General features: G+C 31.5%; 4 protein-coding genes across 4 annotated transcripts; all 4 read left to right on the top strand.

Moving 5' to 3' along the window:
- Window positions 1–1922: 1922 nt before the first annotated feature.
- TRIADDRAFT_54950 (uncharacterized protein) lies at window positions 1923–2545 on the top strand (the record flags this gene model as incomplete). The annotated part of the gene is made up of 4 exons (XM_002111178.1): window positions 1923–1947; window positions 2084–2145; window positions 2198–2375; window positions 2460–2545. The coding sequence occupies 4 exons, from the start codon at window positions 1923–1925 to the stop codon at window positions 2543–2545; spliced, it is 351 nt and encodes a 116-aa protein (XP_002111214.1).
- Window positions 2546–6986: 4441 nt separating this feature from the next.
- On the top strand, window positions 6987–10301 carry TRIADDRAFT_54949 (uncharacterized protein; the record flags this gene model as incomplete). Its single annotated transcript, XM_002111177.1, has 6 exons — window positions 6987–7163; window positions 7445–7655; window positions 7768–8204; window positions 8442–8582; window positions 8665–8984; window positions 9218–10301. 6 exons carry the CDS (start codon window positions 6987–6989, stop codon window positions 10299–10301), a joined length of 2370 nt encoding a protein of 789 aa, XP_002111213.1.
- A 5049-nt stretch (window positions 10302–15350) lies between these two features.
- On the top strand, window positions 15351–17712 carry TRIADDRAFT_54948 (uncharacterized protein; the record flags this gene model as incomplete). The annotated part of the gene is made up of 6 exons (XM_002111176.1): window positions 15351–15527; window positions 15730–15946; window positions 16443–16712; window positions 16790–16875; window positions 17136–17276; window positions 17371–17712. The coding sequence occupies 6 exons, from the start codon at window positions 15351–15353 to the stop codon at window positions 17710–17712; spliced, it is 1233 nt and encodes a 410-aa protein (XP_002111212.1).
- Window positions 17713–17929: 217 nt separating this feature from the next.
- TRIADDRAFT_54947 (uncharacterized protein) lies at window positions 17930–18817 on the top strand (the record flags this gene model as incomplete). The annotated part of the gene is made up of 1 exon (XM_002111175.1): window positions 17930–18817. One exon carries the CDS (start codon window positions 17930–17932, stop codon window positions 18815–18817), a length of 888 nt encoding a protein of 295 aa, XP_002111211.1.
- Window positions 18818–21239: the final 2422 nt, after the last annotated feature.

Here is a 21239-nt window from a genome sequence, read left to right as displayed (position 1 = left end):
AAGAATTTTATTTCATTGCATAATTTTAATGCAACGGGATCAGTTGAATGCACTTCAAATATTAGTAATTCGCGTATGAAGACACAAAATTGACTATTTAGGTTGATAATCTTAAATCGTTAAGATCCGGATGTTACATATCTCTCGTTGTGCTGGTTTGATACATTGTAATCATCGAAATACTTTAATACAATTATATTAATTTTGCTAGATTTGAAATACTGTTTAAAACTTATTATTTAGCTTACTAACCGACATGTCTACTACGTATATACCGTACAGTATGAACGTGATGCGTCGCTTACTATTTCAACCTTCTGCTGGTGTACTTTTGAACAACGTAAACTCTACTAGTAGTTATAGTTTTGAAATTCTAGATATCATTAAGTGATTTATTTTATCGTAAATGAATCATATAAATACACTTGTATTACGCACTTCAATAAAGGAAACGTAGTTCAGATATATTAAACTTCAAAGGTTACTACGTAATTTAAGGTAATTACAGACACTAATGTATGATACTCAATTTATTACAAGTTTCCGCTGGTTGTCTACGGTAATTTATGATATTAGACTCTTAAAGATAAGGGTACCATAAGATGATAAAAATATTACCATGTATGATTTTTAGTGTAAGCCACAAATGGCTACATAAATCTTAAATAAATATATGGTAAGACGAACGGGGCAAGTTCTTAACCAGCTAGAGATTTGGAGTTTTGTGGGACTTTGTCAGAATAACATTTTATCTTCAATACAGGATTAAAGTTTCGGTTTGTAAATCTGTCGTGATTTTGAGGAAAACAATTGCAAAATTAAAACATTGTTTCTACCTCTTTATCGGAATACATGTACTATACCAACCGATTATAATTTTGCTCTGCTTTTCCTATTCATATAAAGATATATCTGCATAGGATTTATAAGCGAGAAATTTTAAACCTTTACAATATGGCATTTAGATTGATATGTGTAATAGAAAACTAATTTTCCTCCAATTCCTAAGCGAGTGCACTACTTTAACTACCTCAGAGTATTACTAGAAATGACTTCGAAAGCTATCAATTCTGTATTTTAATAAATATTCTACACGCTGATATATATCTAAATCTTAAAAAAGGTGCATGATTCAAGACGTTAATTTAAGGCGTTCAGTTTTTAAAATTTATATTTTTGGCATAATAGAAGAAACTGGCAAGCTTCTGATTATTAGAACTACCTTTAACAACTAAAATGGCTGGTATCAAAACTCATGATGAGATCTTTAAAAATAAATGACTTCAAAGCTGCTATGGCTAATAGTAGGAAGTACAACATCAATACAAAGGGATTAAAATCCGTGGACGATTTTAAAGAACGTATTAGTTTGCTTCTAAGGGATCATACAATTACAAATTATAAACATTCTTCTGCAAGTGCTATAAAAATTCTTTCCAATCTTTTACTCTTGTTAATATTTGATTCTAGAATTACGTAAATTTATTGAAGTAAATAGTAAAGTTTTATTTGAAAGTGTATAAAAATAGGAGCTGAAATTATTTATGACGATATAAATTGATGTAAATCATCTCTACTTATTAATTAATTACCAACATCTCTTTAAATAATCTGTAATTTTAATAGTTAAAGAAAAATTTTATTTTTACCAAAGTTTATATAAATTGATTTAACATGCATTGTGCAATACGCTCGTCAAATTATGCTGTAATATCTGATTTCCCTAACGACTATAGCTTGCTTAAGGAATCAAAGAAGTTATTGCTAAATTTGAGAAAGTAAAATTAGAAACAATTAGATTGTTAGAAAGGACAAGTCAGCTTGTCCTTCAAAAATTAGAACCAGAACTTATTGACATAGTCGAACGTTTCGATGAACAGTATTTAGAAAGTATCAAAGAGCATATTCAATATTTATGCAATATGGAATATCAAATCCTAGTGGCAGGTGCAAAAAATATACTTAATACTGAATTATTAAGCTAATAACCATTGAAACGCATCCTGTGCATTTACATGCTTGTCTCTAATTAGATTCTTTTGTAGATGTAGTAACAGTTAATATTTTCTTCTGTACGTCTTAGGAGAAATAAGTTCTGGAAAAATTAGCATCGTTAATTTAATCTTAAACGAATTAGTGCTGCCGGTTGTTCATTTGTATATAACCACATGTATATGTGAACTACATTATTCTAAAGATTGCTTTTTGGTTTAATGTTGTGGCGAGAACTGTTACCGGTGGTATTGCATTTGCTCTAACTGAGAGTTCTATAGCTGAAGGAGCTCATGCCCTTGTTACTGGAGGAATAATTGATGGTACTATAATAGCTGGCATCGGATTTGTTATTTCCTTAGTTGGCTTAGTTGCAGCAACAGGTACACTACTGTCAACAAATTTTACTGGGCAGAGAAATCGGATTTTTCTTTCATTGGTAAAAAATGCTCCTAAAATTATTTTAGAATTAGCCAATGAAGGTATAGCTATGAAAAATTGTGGAGGATATATCATGCCAATTCGGCAGTCCATTGAGAAAATGCAAAGATAGATGGGTCATCATTTAGAGGCAAACGAAGTTCTCACTGATCGAGTTTCTCGATATGATTACACTCTTACAAACCAAACTGCTATTAAAAAGTTATAACGACGAAATATAGAATTAAGTATACCATTTATCTAGAGCGATCTACTTCTTTGAAATCTACACTAGTGATAAGATAGATATTTGCGGTAGTATCGAAAGAAACTTCTTTTAAATACTAAGGTAATTATTGAGTGGAATTTCTGTAAAACTATACTCCGATTTCCGTAAATTATAATTATACTTTGGGCAGTCGGATTAGTGTCAGAATGATAATATTAAGGTGACTATTTCTTTGTTTAAGATCATTTCTTGTATAGGTTTAGTTTTGCGTGATTGATCGTATTATATAAAATATAAGCTCAGTGTTTACCACGTAAATATTTGATGTTTTATTTATCGTTAGAAGCTAACTACTGGTCACTTTATTGATAATTTACTCAATTTTCATAAACGGCCATACAGGATAGTATCGGTGTTGATTTCATGCATTCATTAATGTTACATTGAGATTACTCTATCGAACTCTTTACACACGGCATGCTATATCAAAAGTAATGTACTATACAGGATTAGCATATTGGATATACATTATAACATGTTAAATTTTATCTTAACAGAATGCATCACTTATACGATAACATTATGCAACATAATTGAATATGATCTACTAGCAATGATCGATTTAAATGAAAATAAAGTGGTACTAAGACGCGATTATCTTATGTTATTGATTTATTAATTGATGAAATTATTAATTATTAATGATCGTTACAAAATACTGTAAAAGACAATTAATCAGGCAGTAATTATCTATATCTTGATATGTAATTTGGCTATCAATAGTCAGTAGTTTAAGGATAGTCTGCATAATCTGAACCTTTAAGGATGAGATATTATCTGCATCGACGTCTAATTTTAATCGATCTGCAGTATCGTAAACTTCACTGATGTCCTCAGTAACTTCTAGTTCGGCCAGGAGTGACTCAGCTAGGGTTATGATTAAAAATTAGCTGATTTCATACATTAATTAAAGTCTGTATGTACTGTACAGTGATGAAGTATTTCAAGATAGCATGTCAAAGCTTCGAGTTCCTGCTAAATATCAGTAGGAAAACTAGATTAAGCTGAGCCCCCGCGTAAATAAGATAGTAGATTAGCGGTGCTAGAGGCACCCTTATTAAGTGTTGCACGTCTCAGTACTTGACATATGATTGACCCAAAGTGAGGGATGGCAATCATACGTAGCTTGGGGTCTCGCACTTGCAAGAGCCATATTAAGTGTTAATTAGAATAAGGAGTAGTATTGGAAGTTAAAATAAGATATTACTTGAATAGACTGAAATAGGGATTGGGTAAATATGTTTATCAATAATCCTTCCTAGAAAGGTCTAAAATGCCCACTCCTTAGAGTGGGAGAGGGGCCGATAGCTTTGAGCTAATTATGTGCGTATTTGCATTATCTTTAGTTCTACTACTGTAAAATTCAACGAAATATTTCAAGTAATAAATTATTTTTAACCACCGCTACGTAGAAAACTAAATCTCCTTGTGTAACTAGATACTGTAGGGTTGGAAGTAATACACATTACAATGTCACATTGTTAAATTAATTAGTTTTTTTACCAAAGCCATCTTTAAATTTATATCGCAGTCACAACAGTTACATCTAATATTTTAGAATCTAGCTGACAAACTTGATATAACTTAAAACTGCGTTATACCTTATTATTGCTACGTCGCGTTATATCTTGATTACCACGGTAAAACATATTTAAAGTTCACATTCTACCTTAACATGTTACCATCCATTTAAAAAATCATGCTGATATTCAATCTTAATATGTGCACTGCCTTTGGACATTTTAAAGAGCGCTTAGTTTGTTAGAATCTACAGTAGCCTTTATAAATTGAGATAGAGGAGATCTCTCCTCTATCTAAAATGCTCCATCATATACTATGTTCAAAATTCATTGCAACTAACTAAAATTAATACTCAATATCCCAGCTAGACTGTTAGCTTTGATTGAAGTTAACCCGTTATTTCGGCCTCATACTTATTCTAGGCAAATTCAAATGTAGCGAACTTGGTCTATCAATTTTCATCGCGTTGCAAGCATAATACTATTTCAAGTTATTGTGGTTACAGCATCTTGAAATCCCCCTAGACCTCTACTCTCTTAATAAACTCAGAAAGAGATCTTTTTGGCTAGTGTTATCCTTTGATTACTTTAGAAATCGAAAAACTGCTTATAGCGCGAGTTCAGAGACTTCGCCTACACAACATATTCTAATCTGATATTATGATTCCGAAGGATCGAGAATAGCAATTACTGCAGAATTCATTCTGCTACAACCAACAACAGTTTTCATGTTATTTAGGGTGATTATCATAGTCATCTATATACATAACATTGTACTCTGTAAAATCGCGTAATTAAGAAGTGATGCTCCTAGATGAAACTAGTAGGACTACTATAAATGAAATCAAAAAACAATATAGCAATTGTTTAATTAGCAACATCATTTGTTATGGCGCTATGATCGAAGAAAATAATGCCTAATTAGGTAAAAGAAATTATTATCCAATGCTGCACGCCTCCATCAACGCGATACGAACATTAGAACAGCAAGATATTTGATTTATCATAGCGCGATTACATGGGAGGACCATACAGTTTCAGTTATTCTAAAGACAATAAAACTTTTAGTCGCCTGGGGTTGTAATGAACTTTGTTTTGTCGCCTAAGCTTAATCAATCATCATGCCAGCGTAACGTCAACAGGGTTTGACGTAAATTAATAATGTCTATGCTTGACATGATTCATCATATTGATTGATCTTCATATTGAATCGCAACGTACTTCCGTTCCAGATCAAATTAATAAAGTAGATCGCGATCATTCTACTACAGCAGCAACATTAATACGATAACAGGATTAGTTTAATGCATTTGAAACATCAGATATCCGAATACTTATAAAATTGGCTATCAAGATACTGCAAGCATTTCTTTGGAAGGGTATGGTGTTTTATCAGTAAGCTTAGACCTAAAGTAATTAATTAACTTTATTAGCATTGAAATGCAATATCAAAATCATTCAATTAGCTAACGGATCAATTGATATACTAAATAGTGTAGGCAAACGATCCATGTTCACCTAGTCTACTTTCTTCAACCTGCTGCTGATACGCGTCTAAACTACTTAAACTTTTGTCAGTAATTAGGAAGGAAAAGAAATTTAAATGCCGTACGCTATTTAATCTACTATTTTAGATCTATTCCTGGAAACAGTTTGCAAGCCGTAAAATTTATTTTGTTTAAAATATTAATCGTAGTTATTACGTTAGGTTGTCGAATCAGCTATCACTAGCAACCCGATAGTTCTCAGTTTGTCAACCCATAGCAGTAAGAGTAAAAATTCTCAGTATGAACTTTTTTATATTAATGCACGGCTATAAAATATACGAGTATGTACAGAATTACTATAGCATTTTAATTATTGTATAGTTATACACCAGAATGTGGTTGTCAATTATGATGAAGATATTTTGCCAGTTAGTCACTTGCTCGCAGAAGGGTTTACTTAACTTGTATAACTATTTTCTATTAGTATCAGTCAATCCAAACGGCTGAAATATGCAATTTATGAAAGATTTTGACATGCTAGAATTTGTAAAATGTAAACTCTCTGGATGATCTCAGCATCTATTAGTTTAAAACTAAAATAATATTATGTTTTATTTGCCGTAAATGAATCAATATCCATCAAAGACCAAAATATTATCCACTTATATAAATTCACAAAAGTTACTAAGTAATTTAAGTTAAGTAGGGACATTTTTGCTTAATGAGAAACCGAAATAAAATCGAGCATTACTATTATTGAAACGTTTAGCCAATTAAATTCGCCGAGACAAATTTCCTGAGTTTTATAAATTAAAAAATCGTATTATGTTTAAAACTAAGTTGAGTTTATACTGTAGTTTATTGTCCTATCTTTATGATATATTCTCTCGTTTACGAAATTTCTACAATTCTTAAAAGCATACCCTAGCCCTCCACGTTAATCACTGCAGTATGCTGCGAAAAATCAAGTCAAAAATCATCATTCTATCCTGGCAAATAAACTTGATGCCAGTGTGGTATACTGCATATTTTTAAATCTTTAAATGACAGCTATTTTCCTTAACGTAATAAAAGTTTCCTACAAAACTAATACATTTTACATACGCGTATACTCTTTTGCATAGTTATAGAAAAATTTTGAAGCAAATATGAAAATTAATGTCTTCCTTTCAAATTTCTAATTAAGGATTCAATTCTAGGAATCTGTAGTTTGGTATATAGGATATTCTACTGAAAATTATTGGAACTACTGTTGCTGACGAATAATAACAATAAGAAATGGAGAATCTCATAACTCAATGCGAGATTGATGAAATATGCAGCTTCAAAGATGCTAAAAAGGTCTGTAAGAAGTATGCTATCAGTATGGAGGGATTAAAAACTTTGGGCGATTTTAAAGAACGATTAGGTTTAATGCTAAGGAATGAAACTATCCAAAATTATAAGAGCAATTCTGTAAGTGCTATAAATATTTTTTTAGCCGGTTGCACTTTTTAATTTTATTGCACAATTACATTTGGTCTTCATTACAGCTAGAAGATATTCGTTTACGATCTGTAGTTGATTGGAAAGAAAGATATTCTTAAACTATCTCAGGCCTAGATTATTAATTATATGTTATATAATTTAAAGAAAGATATTATTGCCACTGAGTATGTACAACCTAAGCTGACACTTTACAGTGCACTACAAATAACATCTTATACTTTAATGTCAAATTTCCCTAATAATTGTAGCTCATCAAGAGGTTCAAGGGTGCAGTGGCTAAATTTAGGGAAGCAAAGATGCGAATTATCGATTTATTGGAAAGTGCAAACCAGTTTATCCTGCAAGAATTAGAGCCAGAACTTGTTGATATAGTCAAAGCTTTCGATCAACATTACTTAGAAAATATCCAAAAATGCATTAAACATTTACGCAACATGGAATGTCCAATCTTAGTTACAGGTTCGAGAAATATAATCTTTATGCTAATAGAATTGCTTTTAGAGTCAATAACGATTTAGAATTGTGTATTATTATAATAATAGTCAATATTTCTCCCTGGTTATCATGTTAGGAGAAGTAAGTGCTGGAAAAAGTAGCTTTATTAATTTACTCTTGAACGAATCGGTGCTACCTGTTGGTCATTTGCACACAACAACATGTATATGTGAATTACGTAGTTCTAGAGATTCTGTTTTTAAGCAATTTACTTGGGATTCAAGTAAGAAAAAGTTGGAGGAGTCTCAAGTGATACCTATCGAGAATATTTCTAATATTGCAGCAAAGATCAAAAGCAGCATGAATTCGGTATCAAGCAAAAACATCTTTACTGATTTCGTAGTAAAATGGCGGAGTTCAACTTCTAACTTAGTTGAAGATAATTGGAACGAAGAAGAACAAAACCTATCGAATACCTCAGTAGATGGTATTTGTATCGATCGCAGTGATTCTGATGATTTAGAATTAACATGCGGAAAGGTTGAAATTTATAGCGATTTCCCACTTTTGAAGGTTCGGCTAGTAGAATAGAATTGAATTAATCGATTAACTGAAATATCGTAAGGCAAATAAGAAAAATCAGTTTTTTCATTGACGAAACATTTTTGCCATCTGGCTGTTTAACAAAAATTGCTTTATTAAATGGATTTAGCTGACTATTGTTGGTGTTAGTAGATTACATTGAATGCAAAATTCAAGCCAATGTTTTCAAAAATAATTGAAGTAAGATTCTTTTCAAATTGAAATTAGGACGGTATTTTTTTGGTAGATAGCCCTGGAATTGGCGAAACATGTTTAGCAACAAAACAAATAGTAAATTATTTGCCCAATGCATGTTCAATTATTTACATTATTAATGCTGCAAATGCTGGCGGCATACAAGAAGATCGAGTAAGTGTTTAATAATCGTATAAGATACGAAAAATAGTCTAAATTTTCTTTCTAAAATAATGAACCACTTTCTACTCGACAGCTGGTGCGACTTATAACAGAAGAACAAAATTTAGAGAAAGAAAAATTAAAGCGATTCTCTGCAGAATCAGCTATTTTTATCTGTAATAAATGGGATACTATTCCAAAGGCTGAGAGGAGTACCGTTAAAAATAAAATTAAAGAAAAGCTAGCGCTAATTTGGCCCAATTTTCGCGATTCTCAGCTAATTACCTTATCAACTGAGAATGCACGCAGTCACCTTAAAGCTAACTTTGTATCAAATGATTTGAAAGCAGTTTACTCCCTTCTAGGCCAACTACTAGAAGACAGCTTGAAGGGGGCCATAGTAAACTATAGCAGGTGTGTTGTGTTTCTTAATTGTATCACTGACCATATTCACTAAGATGCTAATTTTAGTTCAAATTAGTATTGAGTACATTACAAAATATACCTTGCTTTCGAAACGGATCGTATTAAAATTAATGTAGTAAATTGAGCATTAACATTTTGTAGCTTATTAAAATTGATGTAGTAGATTATACCTTAACATTCGGTTTTCTTTCGTTTATTACATATACACATACCGTACGCAGCTGGTTTCATTCATTATTAGGGGTTATGGCTAATCGATACCGTTTATTTGATACACGCTCTTTCATGCACAATGATGGCAAATCAAGTTACCTACACCTTTTAAAGTATAGGAACAACGAAGCTAAAAGCATCATGGCAAGTCAAAATTTTCATAGCGAGCCTGAAAAAATTATCAATCACGGTACTGCACACATAAGTATTTCTTTGCTTCAGTTCTTAAAAACCGAAGATTTTAAAGAAGGTATGTCATCCTGGAAATTAGAGGATATTCCAATTCGAGAAAAAATCGTCGATATTAAAAAAGTTGCCCGGGGTTTGTTTTGTGATCGATTTATTCGGTTATTAATGATGTGGGAAAAACAGAATGGCGAACTTAGGCTATTTTATGATAATGTACAGCGATCTTTAAGGGCGCAGTACAGTGATATTTTGCAGGCAATGGAGGACTTAGAAAATTCATTACAATTAGATACTTCCAGTATTGATAGTTTACCAGACTTGAGTATGATTTCATCATTTGAGGAAATTAAACCACAGTTGGATTTCACTGTGGCTACAAGAAAAAAATCATGGCAATCCTTTTACGCTGGAGCTGGTATTATCACTGGTACTGTTGGCAGTGGGATTGCAGCTGCAGTAGCTGGGGCCTCTATGGCTGAAGGCATTGCTACTGCAGCTGTTGGAGGAGTAATCGGTGGCGTAACAGGCGGCATTGGCCTTATTATTTCCTTGATTAGTATAGCTATCATAGATGGTGTTTTAATAGCAGCAAGCATCGACAGACAAAGAAAGACAATTTTACAAGTCATGAAAGGAAATGCAGCTAGTGTTGTTTCAGAATTAGCGAACGAAAACAAAGCGTCTGAAATTGCACAGGCTTATACAACACCAATTAGGAAGGCTAATGAGGATATGCGAAAACAGATATTTCAGCATTTAGAAGCAAATGAAGAGCTTATTATTCGAATTTTTGAAAATGATTTCTCTATAACTAGCGATATTGCAGTAGCAAAGATAGATATCATTAATAAACTTAGAACAAGAATTAACGATGTCCTGAAAACTTATGACAGCGACATTTAAATTATAGATATCGCATATCATTTATCTAAGAAATCTACGTGTATTAAAATCAGTAGTAAAAACGTAGTTTATTATATTGTATTATTTAATTAACCATTTTGATACTGCTTATGATAATATTCACGATTTTATTATACCTAAATTCTTTGACAAAATTTTTTGCTCAAACAAGCTATACTTGCCAAATACCATAAATAAATATTCGTACAAAGCTCTGTAGAATAGCTGTCGATGTATAATTTAAACATTTCATTTCCAATATGAACGTAACATAGCTTATTGCAATGGTAGGCAAAAATTAATTCTTACTTTAGATAGCTATAGGTCCTAGTAATTTGCAATTAATGGTTTTAAGTCAGCTTTACTTCATAGATGCTATAAATTAACTAAGAACTCATGATATACTTCCACTATGCCGATGATAGGGTACATTTATTAGGTTAATTTTGGGATTTTACTATAGTTTATATTGGCAATGCTGTATGATTTCAATTAAATTGGCTAATTATACTGAAAAATAAATATTGTTTTCGTCGAATGTAGCTTATTAAGTACGGTACTATTTATATAATTATCAAAGTTGGCATAATGTAATAACATGTCCGACATAATACATTGTTAGGACTATGCGGTTTCGGTACTTCTGCACTACCTTAACTTGTACAGACTATATAAATGTAGTCGGTCTTAATATATCGTATTAAGTCAAATGACTAAACTCATTGATATCTAGTTTTAGCACAGTACAGTACGTAAGCGACTGCGTAACAGTAGCTCAGAGTTGAGTTAGTTCAGCTAGTCGAGTTGGCTAGTTAGTCATTCAGAAAGTTTTATGCTAGTATTTAGGATTTGTTAAATGAATGTATTCTATGATATGTCAAAGACCGTATTGAAGAGCTGATTTGAGTACTGCAGTTGTTGAGCTAATTTGATAATAGAGTTCACAAGTTTACAACTTGCCATCTATCCTTTATCGCATTAGTACCGGTGGCATTGAAACGATTTTTAAATTCTAACGCTTATTGATTATAGTATTAATAGAATCGACAAACCTTATCATAAAGATACCCAACAGGTGTTTGATCATGTCAGATTTATTGAAAGATAATTTATAGTGCCTAAAAGAAGTTCCATAAATATTAAATAAATATTTGAATATTCTGTATCCCTCTCTTGAAGATTTGACAGAGAAGAATAAACTATTATGTTAGATTGTAAGAATAGAACTATTGCCTCGTACGCATAGTCTCTTCCATAAGTAAAATTATACTTTATCGATCCTGTTACTCCAAAATTCAGTAACTATAATCAACAGACATCTAATTTACATTAAGTTGAGACTTACCATAAATCATAGCAATATCAATCAACTCTGAAATAATATTTAATTAGAAATAAGTGCAGGAGAAATTCGCTCTATTAATTTACCCTTTGGAGAATCAGTGCTACGGTAAGTGTTGGCTATTTGTATGCTGCTGTAGTAAAGGACTAAAAGTAGAATCCTTTATAGCTTTTAGTATGTAACTAGTATTATTTTACTATAGAAAATACCTATAAAGTGATAGTGTCTTTAAGTTTTACGCTACCAAATCATCATGTCGCCATCTTTTCTTCTTCATTATTTTACAAGGTATTATATAGATTACTATAGCAGTAGCCCTAAAGCAATTGCCTAATCTAAAGAAAGGGCGTTTGATAGTCTATTTAAATTATATATGAATTTGACTTAGTAACAAAACCCTATCCATAGAGAAAGGGGATTTATAACATGACAGTAGAGTCCTGCAATGTAGTCTATAATCGTACAGTAACCGTACAACCTGACGCTAAAACATCATAAAACATACTGTGATCTTTATAAAATCCGGATTTTGGAATCGGTCGGAATTATGTCCGATGTAATTTATCCCTTATAATTTTTCTGTATTAATTTATCTGTTTTAAATTTTGGATTTTAGTTTATGAAAAATATTGTAAGAGTTGATTTTTGAAATTTGAACTTTTTGTTATGAATTTGAAACTTTGGAATTTTGTGACGTGACATGAAAGTCACATTAGGAAAGTTTAGTTAGGAAAATAGAAAATAAGAAGGAAATTGGCAGAGGTTGTGTTGATTGTTAAGTAGTTAGACTGTTATTTTTATGACTAAATCTTGATGCTTAAAGGTTAAATTTTAGACTTTTATAATGTATTAATGATAGAAGTGAAGTTTGATATATTTTATTGTCAACGTGTTGGTTTTATAGTGTTTTGTAAGGGAATCATAGGGTAAATTGTATCTGAACTTTGAATGATTTTTGTTTTCTTAAATGGTGCAAAGTAGTTTTCTAAAACAGATCTTAAGAGCGATTGGTTAGTAAATGTCTAGTTTTAAATACCTCTGACAGCTCTACGAAGCCTATTAATGATAGTGCAATTAGAAAATTTAGAGGGAGAGTAGAAGAAGATTCTTTTGCAGAACTTGTTGAATTTAAAAGGCCTTCGGGGTCGAATTGTCATAAATTAAAACGTTCTTCTTTTTGAAAGGTTGTTTGGTTGTTGACAGTTTTTATGTCTGTCACTTATTTAATTAATACTTAAAGTTAAGTATTTGTAAGGTTGTTCGGCTTATACTTCCCTCCATTTTTTTTTGGTAATAAATTGTTGATCGATTATTTCTCCAAATTTTATTTGGTGTCAAAGTTTCGTTAGTCGACCGGAGCGCAACGAAAGTACAATCAAAGTTTATTAAAGTTTTGTAGCTTGATCTCTACACTTTCATTTCATTTCATTACACTACATTGCATTTTACAAAACTACATTATTCTATAGATTCTATCTGGAAATTATTCAATTAAAGTAAGCATGACAGACCGTCGAAATGGGACGGAAATGATGATAGTGTGTGCAGTAATGGCTCTAGTATCTCCTTCAGTAAATAATATATCTATTGCCTACGATGATATTGATGATTTAGAATTAAAAAGTGGAAAGGTTGTAATTTATTTCTTAGTGATTTTCTTAATGTGAAAGAATTGGTTATGACGTTTGATTGAATCGTTATGAAATTTATAAAATCTTTGCTTTTCAAGATTCTATGGTTCGTTTCCTCATCATGCTTTCCTGATCTATCTATTTAGGGAAATTATTTTATAAGATTGCTCGTACAATCGGTTAGGATAACGTATTCTCTTTGGATAGTCTAGGATTTAGTAAAACAGCCTTTTTTAAATCATAATTTATTTGTGTTACCAATACTGAAAGTGCCAAGATACAGGAGAAGATCGAGTTTGCTGAGTTATTGTACAAGGATGCATCAATTTTGGTTTCGTAGGAGGCTACAGTCATCATCGAGCTCCATTCTTATAATAAATCAAGCATTAATTACTGTATATCTTTAAGTCATAAGCAAGCTAGGAATGCAAATGTGAGTATCTGAATCAATACGGTAAGAACTGTTCTTGCAATTTTAATCTGCAATAGTACAAGTTCTTGTTAACAAAAACCTGCTATAAAGTCTGCTTTTCTTTTAATCCTTAACGGTTAGCACTCATAGAAAACACAACTTGTTGCTTCGACATTATTACTGCATTTGGTAAAAGAAATGTATAATCGAATAGAATCAACGCTATCGCCTATTGCTACTCAATTGTTTTGGTCAACATGCCTACGTTAGTGAGATTATATTTAATCTTTGTAGTCGCAGTACATTATTCGTAACGATAATTCATAATTTGTTTTAATTGTTATTGCCAAACGTAACGACAGTACAGTACTACACGATCTCCGTATATGCATTTATATCATGAAAAATTAATACTTCTTAGTGAAGATAGTCATGAATAGCATGTTCGGTAAATTCGATAATTACATAATAAGACACAGGCTCATATTGTCTATTACAATGCCATTATTAAAACTATACTATACATAAAGTAAAAGAATGGAATAGGTTGTATTCACGACCGCAGAGAAAGTATATCCAATTCGGTTGTGCTGTCGCTAGAGAATTTATTAAAACATTGGATACTGAGACTATAATTAAAAGCCTTAAGACCTCAAGGTTTAATTATACATAATCATTTATGCAATGTGTTAAGCAATCAACATCCATACCTTCGAATAGTGTGATTTAAGAAGCGCTGGACATCGAATTATTTGATCTTCACGCCACTTTATCATCAGACACAGTCGATATAAAGCCTAATTGTGCTTTATTATACAGGCATTTTCCTAACAAATAGTTTATGACGCTTGAAACGCTGTATGCACGCATTTCTTTTTGATTTTACTATTAGATTGAACATTGTATGATACGTCGTCAACTTTCGTGTGCTACAATTACTTATTCCAATTGGTAAGATCTATATTATCTTAGAGCTTTATTGCAATGTAATTTAGCTATTTATATATTGTGTGAGATTTGAAATGTAATACTAAACTTTGTTTTCTAACTTTAAAATTTGACCAATGCGCTGTACAAAGTATCATCAGATCTAATCGATCGAATGATTATAATTATTCATAATATTAAAGTCTATAGAATGTGAATATTATACTACTATTCTAGCGAATGTGCTATAATGTAATGACTTCGTAAGTTACATTGGGTTTATAGGGTTAAATTTGGAAAAAAAATTTCATCTTTGTAGATAATTAGTAGACTGACCATATTCTCTTAAGATATTTCGGCAGAGGGCAAGAAATACCATCAGAGAGACAAGCTTTACAATTGTATACGAGTATTCTCAAATTTGTTAGTTTAATCCTCATTAAAATCTATATTATTTCCTCTAGAAAGATGATAGTCAAAGTAGTTATGAGTATAAGGTAGCTAATCTACTATAATTTGATTTAAGTTGAATAGACAGTGCCAATCAACATTTGAAGAAAATTTTTTTGCATCATTTAAACGGTACTATTAGAAAACCTAGAAATTTAACAAAGTCTAAAGTTGATAAAATTTATTTTGGCCATTATTTTCAGTTTAGGGTTAAAGCAATAGATTGACAGTTTGGCATAGTACAGGATCTACTTCACAAGGTATTTTGGCGTACTAATCATCTAGAAATGGCATCTACTATAACTCAAAGTCAAATTGAAGGAATAAACGAATTAAAGAGCGGCAGAATTATCTGTAAAGAGTACGGAGTCAGTATAAAAGGACTAAGAAACTTGCGAGATTTTAGATACCGATTAGATTTATTTAGAAAAAATCAAACAGTGAGGAATTATAAAGACTCCAACGTAAGACTTACTATTTATTCGAATAAATCTATCTTTTCCACAATCTGTATTGTTTTACTAAATTATTTATATCATCTATATTTGTATTCCATGATTAAAGTATCATTTATTATGACGAAGGTTTACAAGACTTGAATTAAAACATCACTATTCTTATTGATGAAAATCTGATTTTTAAGTTAATCTCTCTTTATGATTGCAGTCTTACAAAAGGATCAAAAACGCCATTATCAAATTTGAAGAAATAAAGATACAGTTAATCAGTATATTAGAAACAGCAAATCAGCTTATCTTTCAAAAATTAGAACCAGAGATTGCTAATATAGTCAATGCAAATGATGAGCATCGCCACTATCTGCAAAACATAGGCAAATATATTAGCAAATTACGCGACATGGAATATCCAATACTTGTTGCAGGTCTATCAAAAATAGCTAATCTTTTACTATAACAATATAGTAGTCATTTATTGCTAATAATCCGCAACAACACATTATTCAGGCATTTATTATATGTAATTCGCATTTAGAAACAATATGCATACAGTTTGCAATACTTGCTAAAGTGGCCAATTATGTGCTTAAGCGTAACGATTTATTCCGTTTTTTTATGTTTACCTGGTCTCCACTAACAAATGTAACCTACGCAGTATTTAGAATGGACCATAGTTAATAATATCCTTTTTCGATAAAATATTAAATAATACTGCAATGCAAAAATGTAGCTAACTGTATATGATTTAGCATGTAAACTATTTAAGCTGTACCATTTAACGATAAACTTTATCTTCTGTCAGTTTAGTTGCGTCAAGTCGATTGAATAATAGTTGCTTAATTTTATCCTGCATAGTGGATTCTCTCTCAAATACATTACGGTTTTGATGATAGCTAACATTTTACTTGTATATGAATTTAGGAGAAGTAAGCGCTGGAAAGAGCAGCTTTATTAATTTAATCCTAGGCGAATCCTTGCTAACTGCCAGTCATTTGCATTCAACAACATGTATATGCGAATTATATTATTCGACAGATGCTTGCATAAAGCCATTTGCTTGGAATCCAGTTAATAAAAAGTTGGAACAATTAGAACAAATAACTCAAATTAAAGATGCTCACGATATGAAATCAAAGATTAAAGAAGCCATGAGATCGATAGGCAAGAAAAATTTTTTCACAAATATAGCAGGTAAATATCAAGGATTTCTCTACTAGATTAAGTCAATACAGGCATTGAAGACATACCCGAATTATCTGTCTCTACAGATGATGAATCTGCTGATGAGGATTCGGATGATACACAATTAACAACTGGAAAGCTCGAAATTTATTGGAATTTTAATTTTTTAAAGGTTTGTCTAGTGCGATTGAATTTGATAAGAACAGTGATCGGAGTAGTGTAAGGCAAATGAGAAAAAATTCAACATTTGACTAATGGAACGTTTAATTATGCAACTATAATACTGTTTAGTTTATTTTCTAGACATTCAAAAAATATTAATCTATTAGATGGTATTAGCTGGTTATTATTACAGTTACCAATACCCTTTATTGTGATTTAGCAAACATGGACAGAAATAGTTTATACGGAATTCTTTCTAAATTGAATTAGGCCGGTATATTCGTAGCAGATAGCCCAGGAATTGGGGAAACATCTTTAGCAAATCAGCAAATCGAAAAGTACTTACCCAAGGCATGCTCAATTATTTATGTCATCAATTCTGCAAATGCTGGTGGTATACATACAGATCGAGTAAGCTTTTAAAATAATCAGATTTAATACGAAGTGATTATAATCTAAGTTCCGGTATCTATCGAAGATAACAGATGTTTTCGCTGATTCACAGCTTGTGAGACTTACTAGCACAATGAGAAATGTAGAGAAGGAAAAATTCAACAAATTCTCTCCGGAATCAGCTATTTTTATCTGCAATAAATGGGATGAGGTCCCAGATGCAGAAAAAAGTACGGTTGAAAAAGACACTAAAGATAAGCTGAAAACAATTTGGCCTGGATTTCGCGATTCACAACTATTATTTTTATCAACTGAGGAGACACAAAGTCATTTTGAAGCAGGATACATATCGGACGATTTGGTAGCAGTTTATTCACTTATTTCTCAACTAATAGAAGACAGTCTGAAGAAGATAACATTGATTCATAGCAGGTATCGGGCGTTTTTTAATTAAATACTCTATGTATTTCCTACTTAATCAAATAACTATGCAAGTTAATATTTTTGAATTAATCGTACTCAGCATATGTCAATAAAGCTATTCTCAAAGAACATGTATAATATCGAAATGGATATAGTAAGTATCCTATTAATAGGTGTTTTTTACTTGTTGTATATCTATAAGTGAGATGAATTCGATTCTGAAAGAGGTCAAGAAAGGTTACAAAACGATGGCTAAATTAAATTCCTTAAATACTGCTGATCGGATGACTCACTTACGTGCGATAAAAAATAGTGTTCAATCAGCTAAGAAGGTCATAGAAAATCAAGATTTCCACATAGATATTGATAAAACATTTGATGTAGGAGTCGAAGAAATTGCCAATTCTTTAAACGACTTTTTACAAAGCGATAAATTTAAAACTGGCATGATATCTTGGAAACTAGAAGATATTCCAATTCGGGGACGAGTTACTAATATCACAGACGTTGCCTACAATTTATTTTTGGATCGATTTGAGCGTCTATTAACGTTCTGGGAAAAAGAATGTATCCCACTTAAGTACTTTTCTGAAAAAATAAGAGAATGTATGAATTTATATTACGATTACATTTTACGGGAATTGAAGAACTTCGATAATGTATTCAAATTGGATGACCACGAATTGAGCGATGATTATGATTTCCATATGACTTCTTCGCCATTTAGAGAAAAGAGATCATGGCGAAACATTTTCTCGCTTGTAGGGTTAACCTCTGCTGGAATTTCTGCAATTATTGCTAAAATATCTGACGTGATATGGTCTAAAAATAGAATTAAAAGACAAAAGCTGAAAGTTTTACATATATTACAACATTGGACGCCTAAACTTGTTACAGAATTAGCCGACGTAGATGAAAATAAAATGGCTTGGGCTTATGCTGAGCCAATTAGAAAGTCAATTAAGAGCAAACAAAAGCAAATACTTCAGGGTTTAGAGAAAAAGGAAGATTTCGCTATGGAAGTTACTAAAAGAAATCCTCAATCAAATGATTCTGTAGTTCGTAAGATTGAAGATATTGAGAAACTTACGGTAGAGATAGATAATGTCCGCGCAAGTTATACCAAAAATACTTGAATACTATTTCATCAAACCAGCCACAATCCATAATTACTCTATTAGGCACAATCAACTATTTCGTGTAACACAGTTTTTTAATCCACACTACTACCATACTTTAGAAGTATGCAATTACAGTAATTAGCAGAAGTCTCTAGGATGTTCGGCATCTTTTAATCTTTTTAATGCTCTGGTAAGTATTACACTCGTAGAATACCATACAGGATACCGGTCCATCAATATTTTGTCATAGTTACCCTTGTGGATACGATTGAAGTCTTTCAAATTTACGTAGCATGCTGAGTTAGCATACTCAAATTATAATTTCGATTATGATTTAAGTCTTTATTTTTCAATCACCAGCTACTTATATTGCAGTCATAGAAGGAAGAATCAATTTTCGTTTTAATATCATTGTAAAACTGCTATGTTCTTATCGTTTAATTCTAGTATGAGTAAACTATATGCAATATTATCACATGAGTTAGGTCTAAATAACTATAAGTAGAGAGATACGCGTACTGTAAATAAAAAATATTTGCATCGTTTTAGATTCATTTTATAGTTACTGCAGTTTCTTAATAAGGGCCTTAAAACATCACATTTACGGTATATTATAGAATAATATTTGATCAATTTCTTGTATGTTATGATAACTCTCGCTGGTGCTGTCGTAGTATTTCAAGTGGCATTATTAAATTAAACTAATTAGCTGCTTTGCTGAACTACAATGTACACATTAAACATAATGAAGACTGCGATTTTTTGGCAATGTAATGATATCTGTTGCTATTTCTTCTTTTTATAATAAAAATAGAAACCTCTTATGTGTACCAATGTATGTTCGGTTAATAAGTGCAGTGATACCCATCCGTTTATGCTATAGTGATTATTATAGTTTAGAAGATCAGGAGTATCTATGTAAAAATCTAGATTTTCTTAAAGAGGCGTTTTAAAAAATCGAAATCTATAAATTTTGATTCTCTACGCCTCTTCACCAAACTCAAGACTTTGTCTTCTGGCTTTAGTTTTAATCCAGTTATTAAATTATGCATTAAGTTGCATTCTTGAAACATCGCTCCGCATAATTCTTATTGCGGAATGATTCAAGCTTTTGTTGTAATCTTATTTTTATAATCGCGTACGGTTTAGAATATGAATTACGCGTAAATTAGTAGCTAGAGATAAAATGAGACCCGGAAATACCTCTGGTGTATCTTTATTACAGAATTATACACACATATTGGTGACAAGTAATGTATTCGCAATCATTTTATACCATAGTTACATTTAAAATGGATATAGGTTAGGTATTAATAGTGATTGTCTTGTATTTATTATGTTTACTTGGTTTAACAGCAAAGTGAAGGTTTAGACCCATCTGTACCAACCTATAACGAATTGCTCCTACTTAGTTCGTAATGGTCTTATCTCCTACTTAAACAGTCTGATAAATAGGATATTAGCAGCTGAAATCGTTGCAGGAAACCAAGATTATCACAAAGATATTAAAATAGCTATTGATTATTACGCTGATCAAATCGCAACATTTATGCTGCAATTTTTCGATAGCAATAGATTCTAAGACTTGATGGCACATTAGACACTAAGCGATGTCGTAATGCAGCCCCAAATATAGCTTGAATTGTGTTTATAAGACTGTACGAGAGTAGTAGTTCTCGTATGTTAGATTATATGATTTTGAAGATATCTATTTGTAGACGAGGTTTACAATACGTACTGTCTTGATACTTTTGAGATCTTGATATTAAGATTTCATGATAATAATAGATAGCGCTAATTATGTTATTACTGTGAGAGTTGCATTACCGCGCTTTAATTAGATGCGTGAATAATGAATAGCTCGCGAGATGATAAACTGTTATCTTGCGACTTAATTGCCAAGATATGATTGTAATGTGCACGATTCATTCTGTAACAAAGGATATATAAACTGTGAGCTTTTGCTGTAAGATATAGTCCAGAGATAGTCCTATTGTAAATCCGACGTAATAGCAAGAAATTATGATTGTAAATCCGATATAATAGCAAGAAATTACGAAGGATTAATAGGAGTAATATTTTTTATTGCAATTAAAGTTTTAAGGGGATATCGTCTTAGATAACACCGTAGATAAATGACGAGACTAAATCAGATAGCTATAGTAAAGTCGAATAATTAAAGCGTGCAAACTTACCATGTAAAAACTACAGTTAATTAACAAGATAGAAGATTAGGAATTACCTATAGAATGTAGAGAGCAAAGCGTTGCAGATTTAAACTTAAATTATTTTAGGACTACTCTTTGGCTACATGAAAAAATTTAGTTGTAAATTTGCTGGAATAAAATGTGTAACTGATTCATGCTAAACATTGCGCAATTTAGACTATCTACGCTAAAGTAAAATATACGTATAAAAGTAAGTGTAAGCGCAAACT

The sequence above is a fragment of the Trichoplax adhaerens genome, genomic scaffold (assembly GCF_000150275.1).
Source record: "Trichoplax adhaerens TRIADscaffold_3 genomic scaffold, whole genome shotgun sequence".
Taxonomy (NCBI): domain Eukaryota; kingdom Metazoa; phylum Placozoa; class Uniplacotomia; order Trichoplacea; family Trichoplacidae; genus Trichoplax; species Trichoplax adhaerens.
This window is presented reverse-complemented; position numbering and strand designations above follow the sequence as displayed.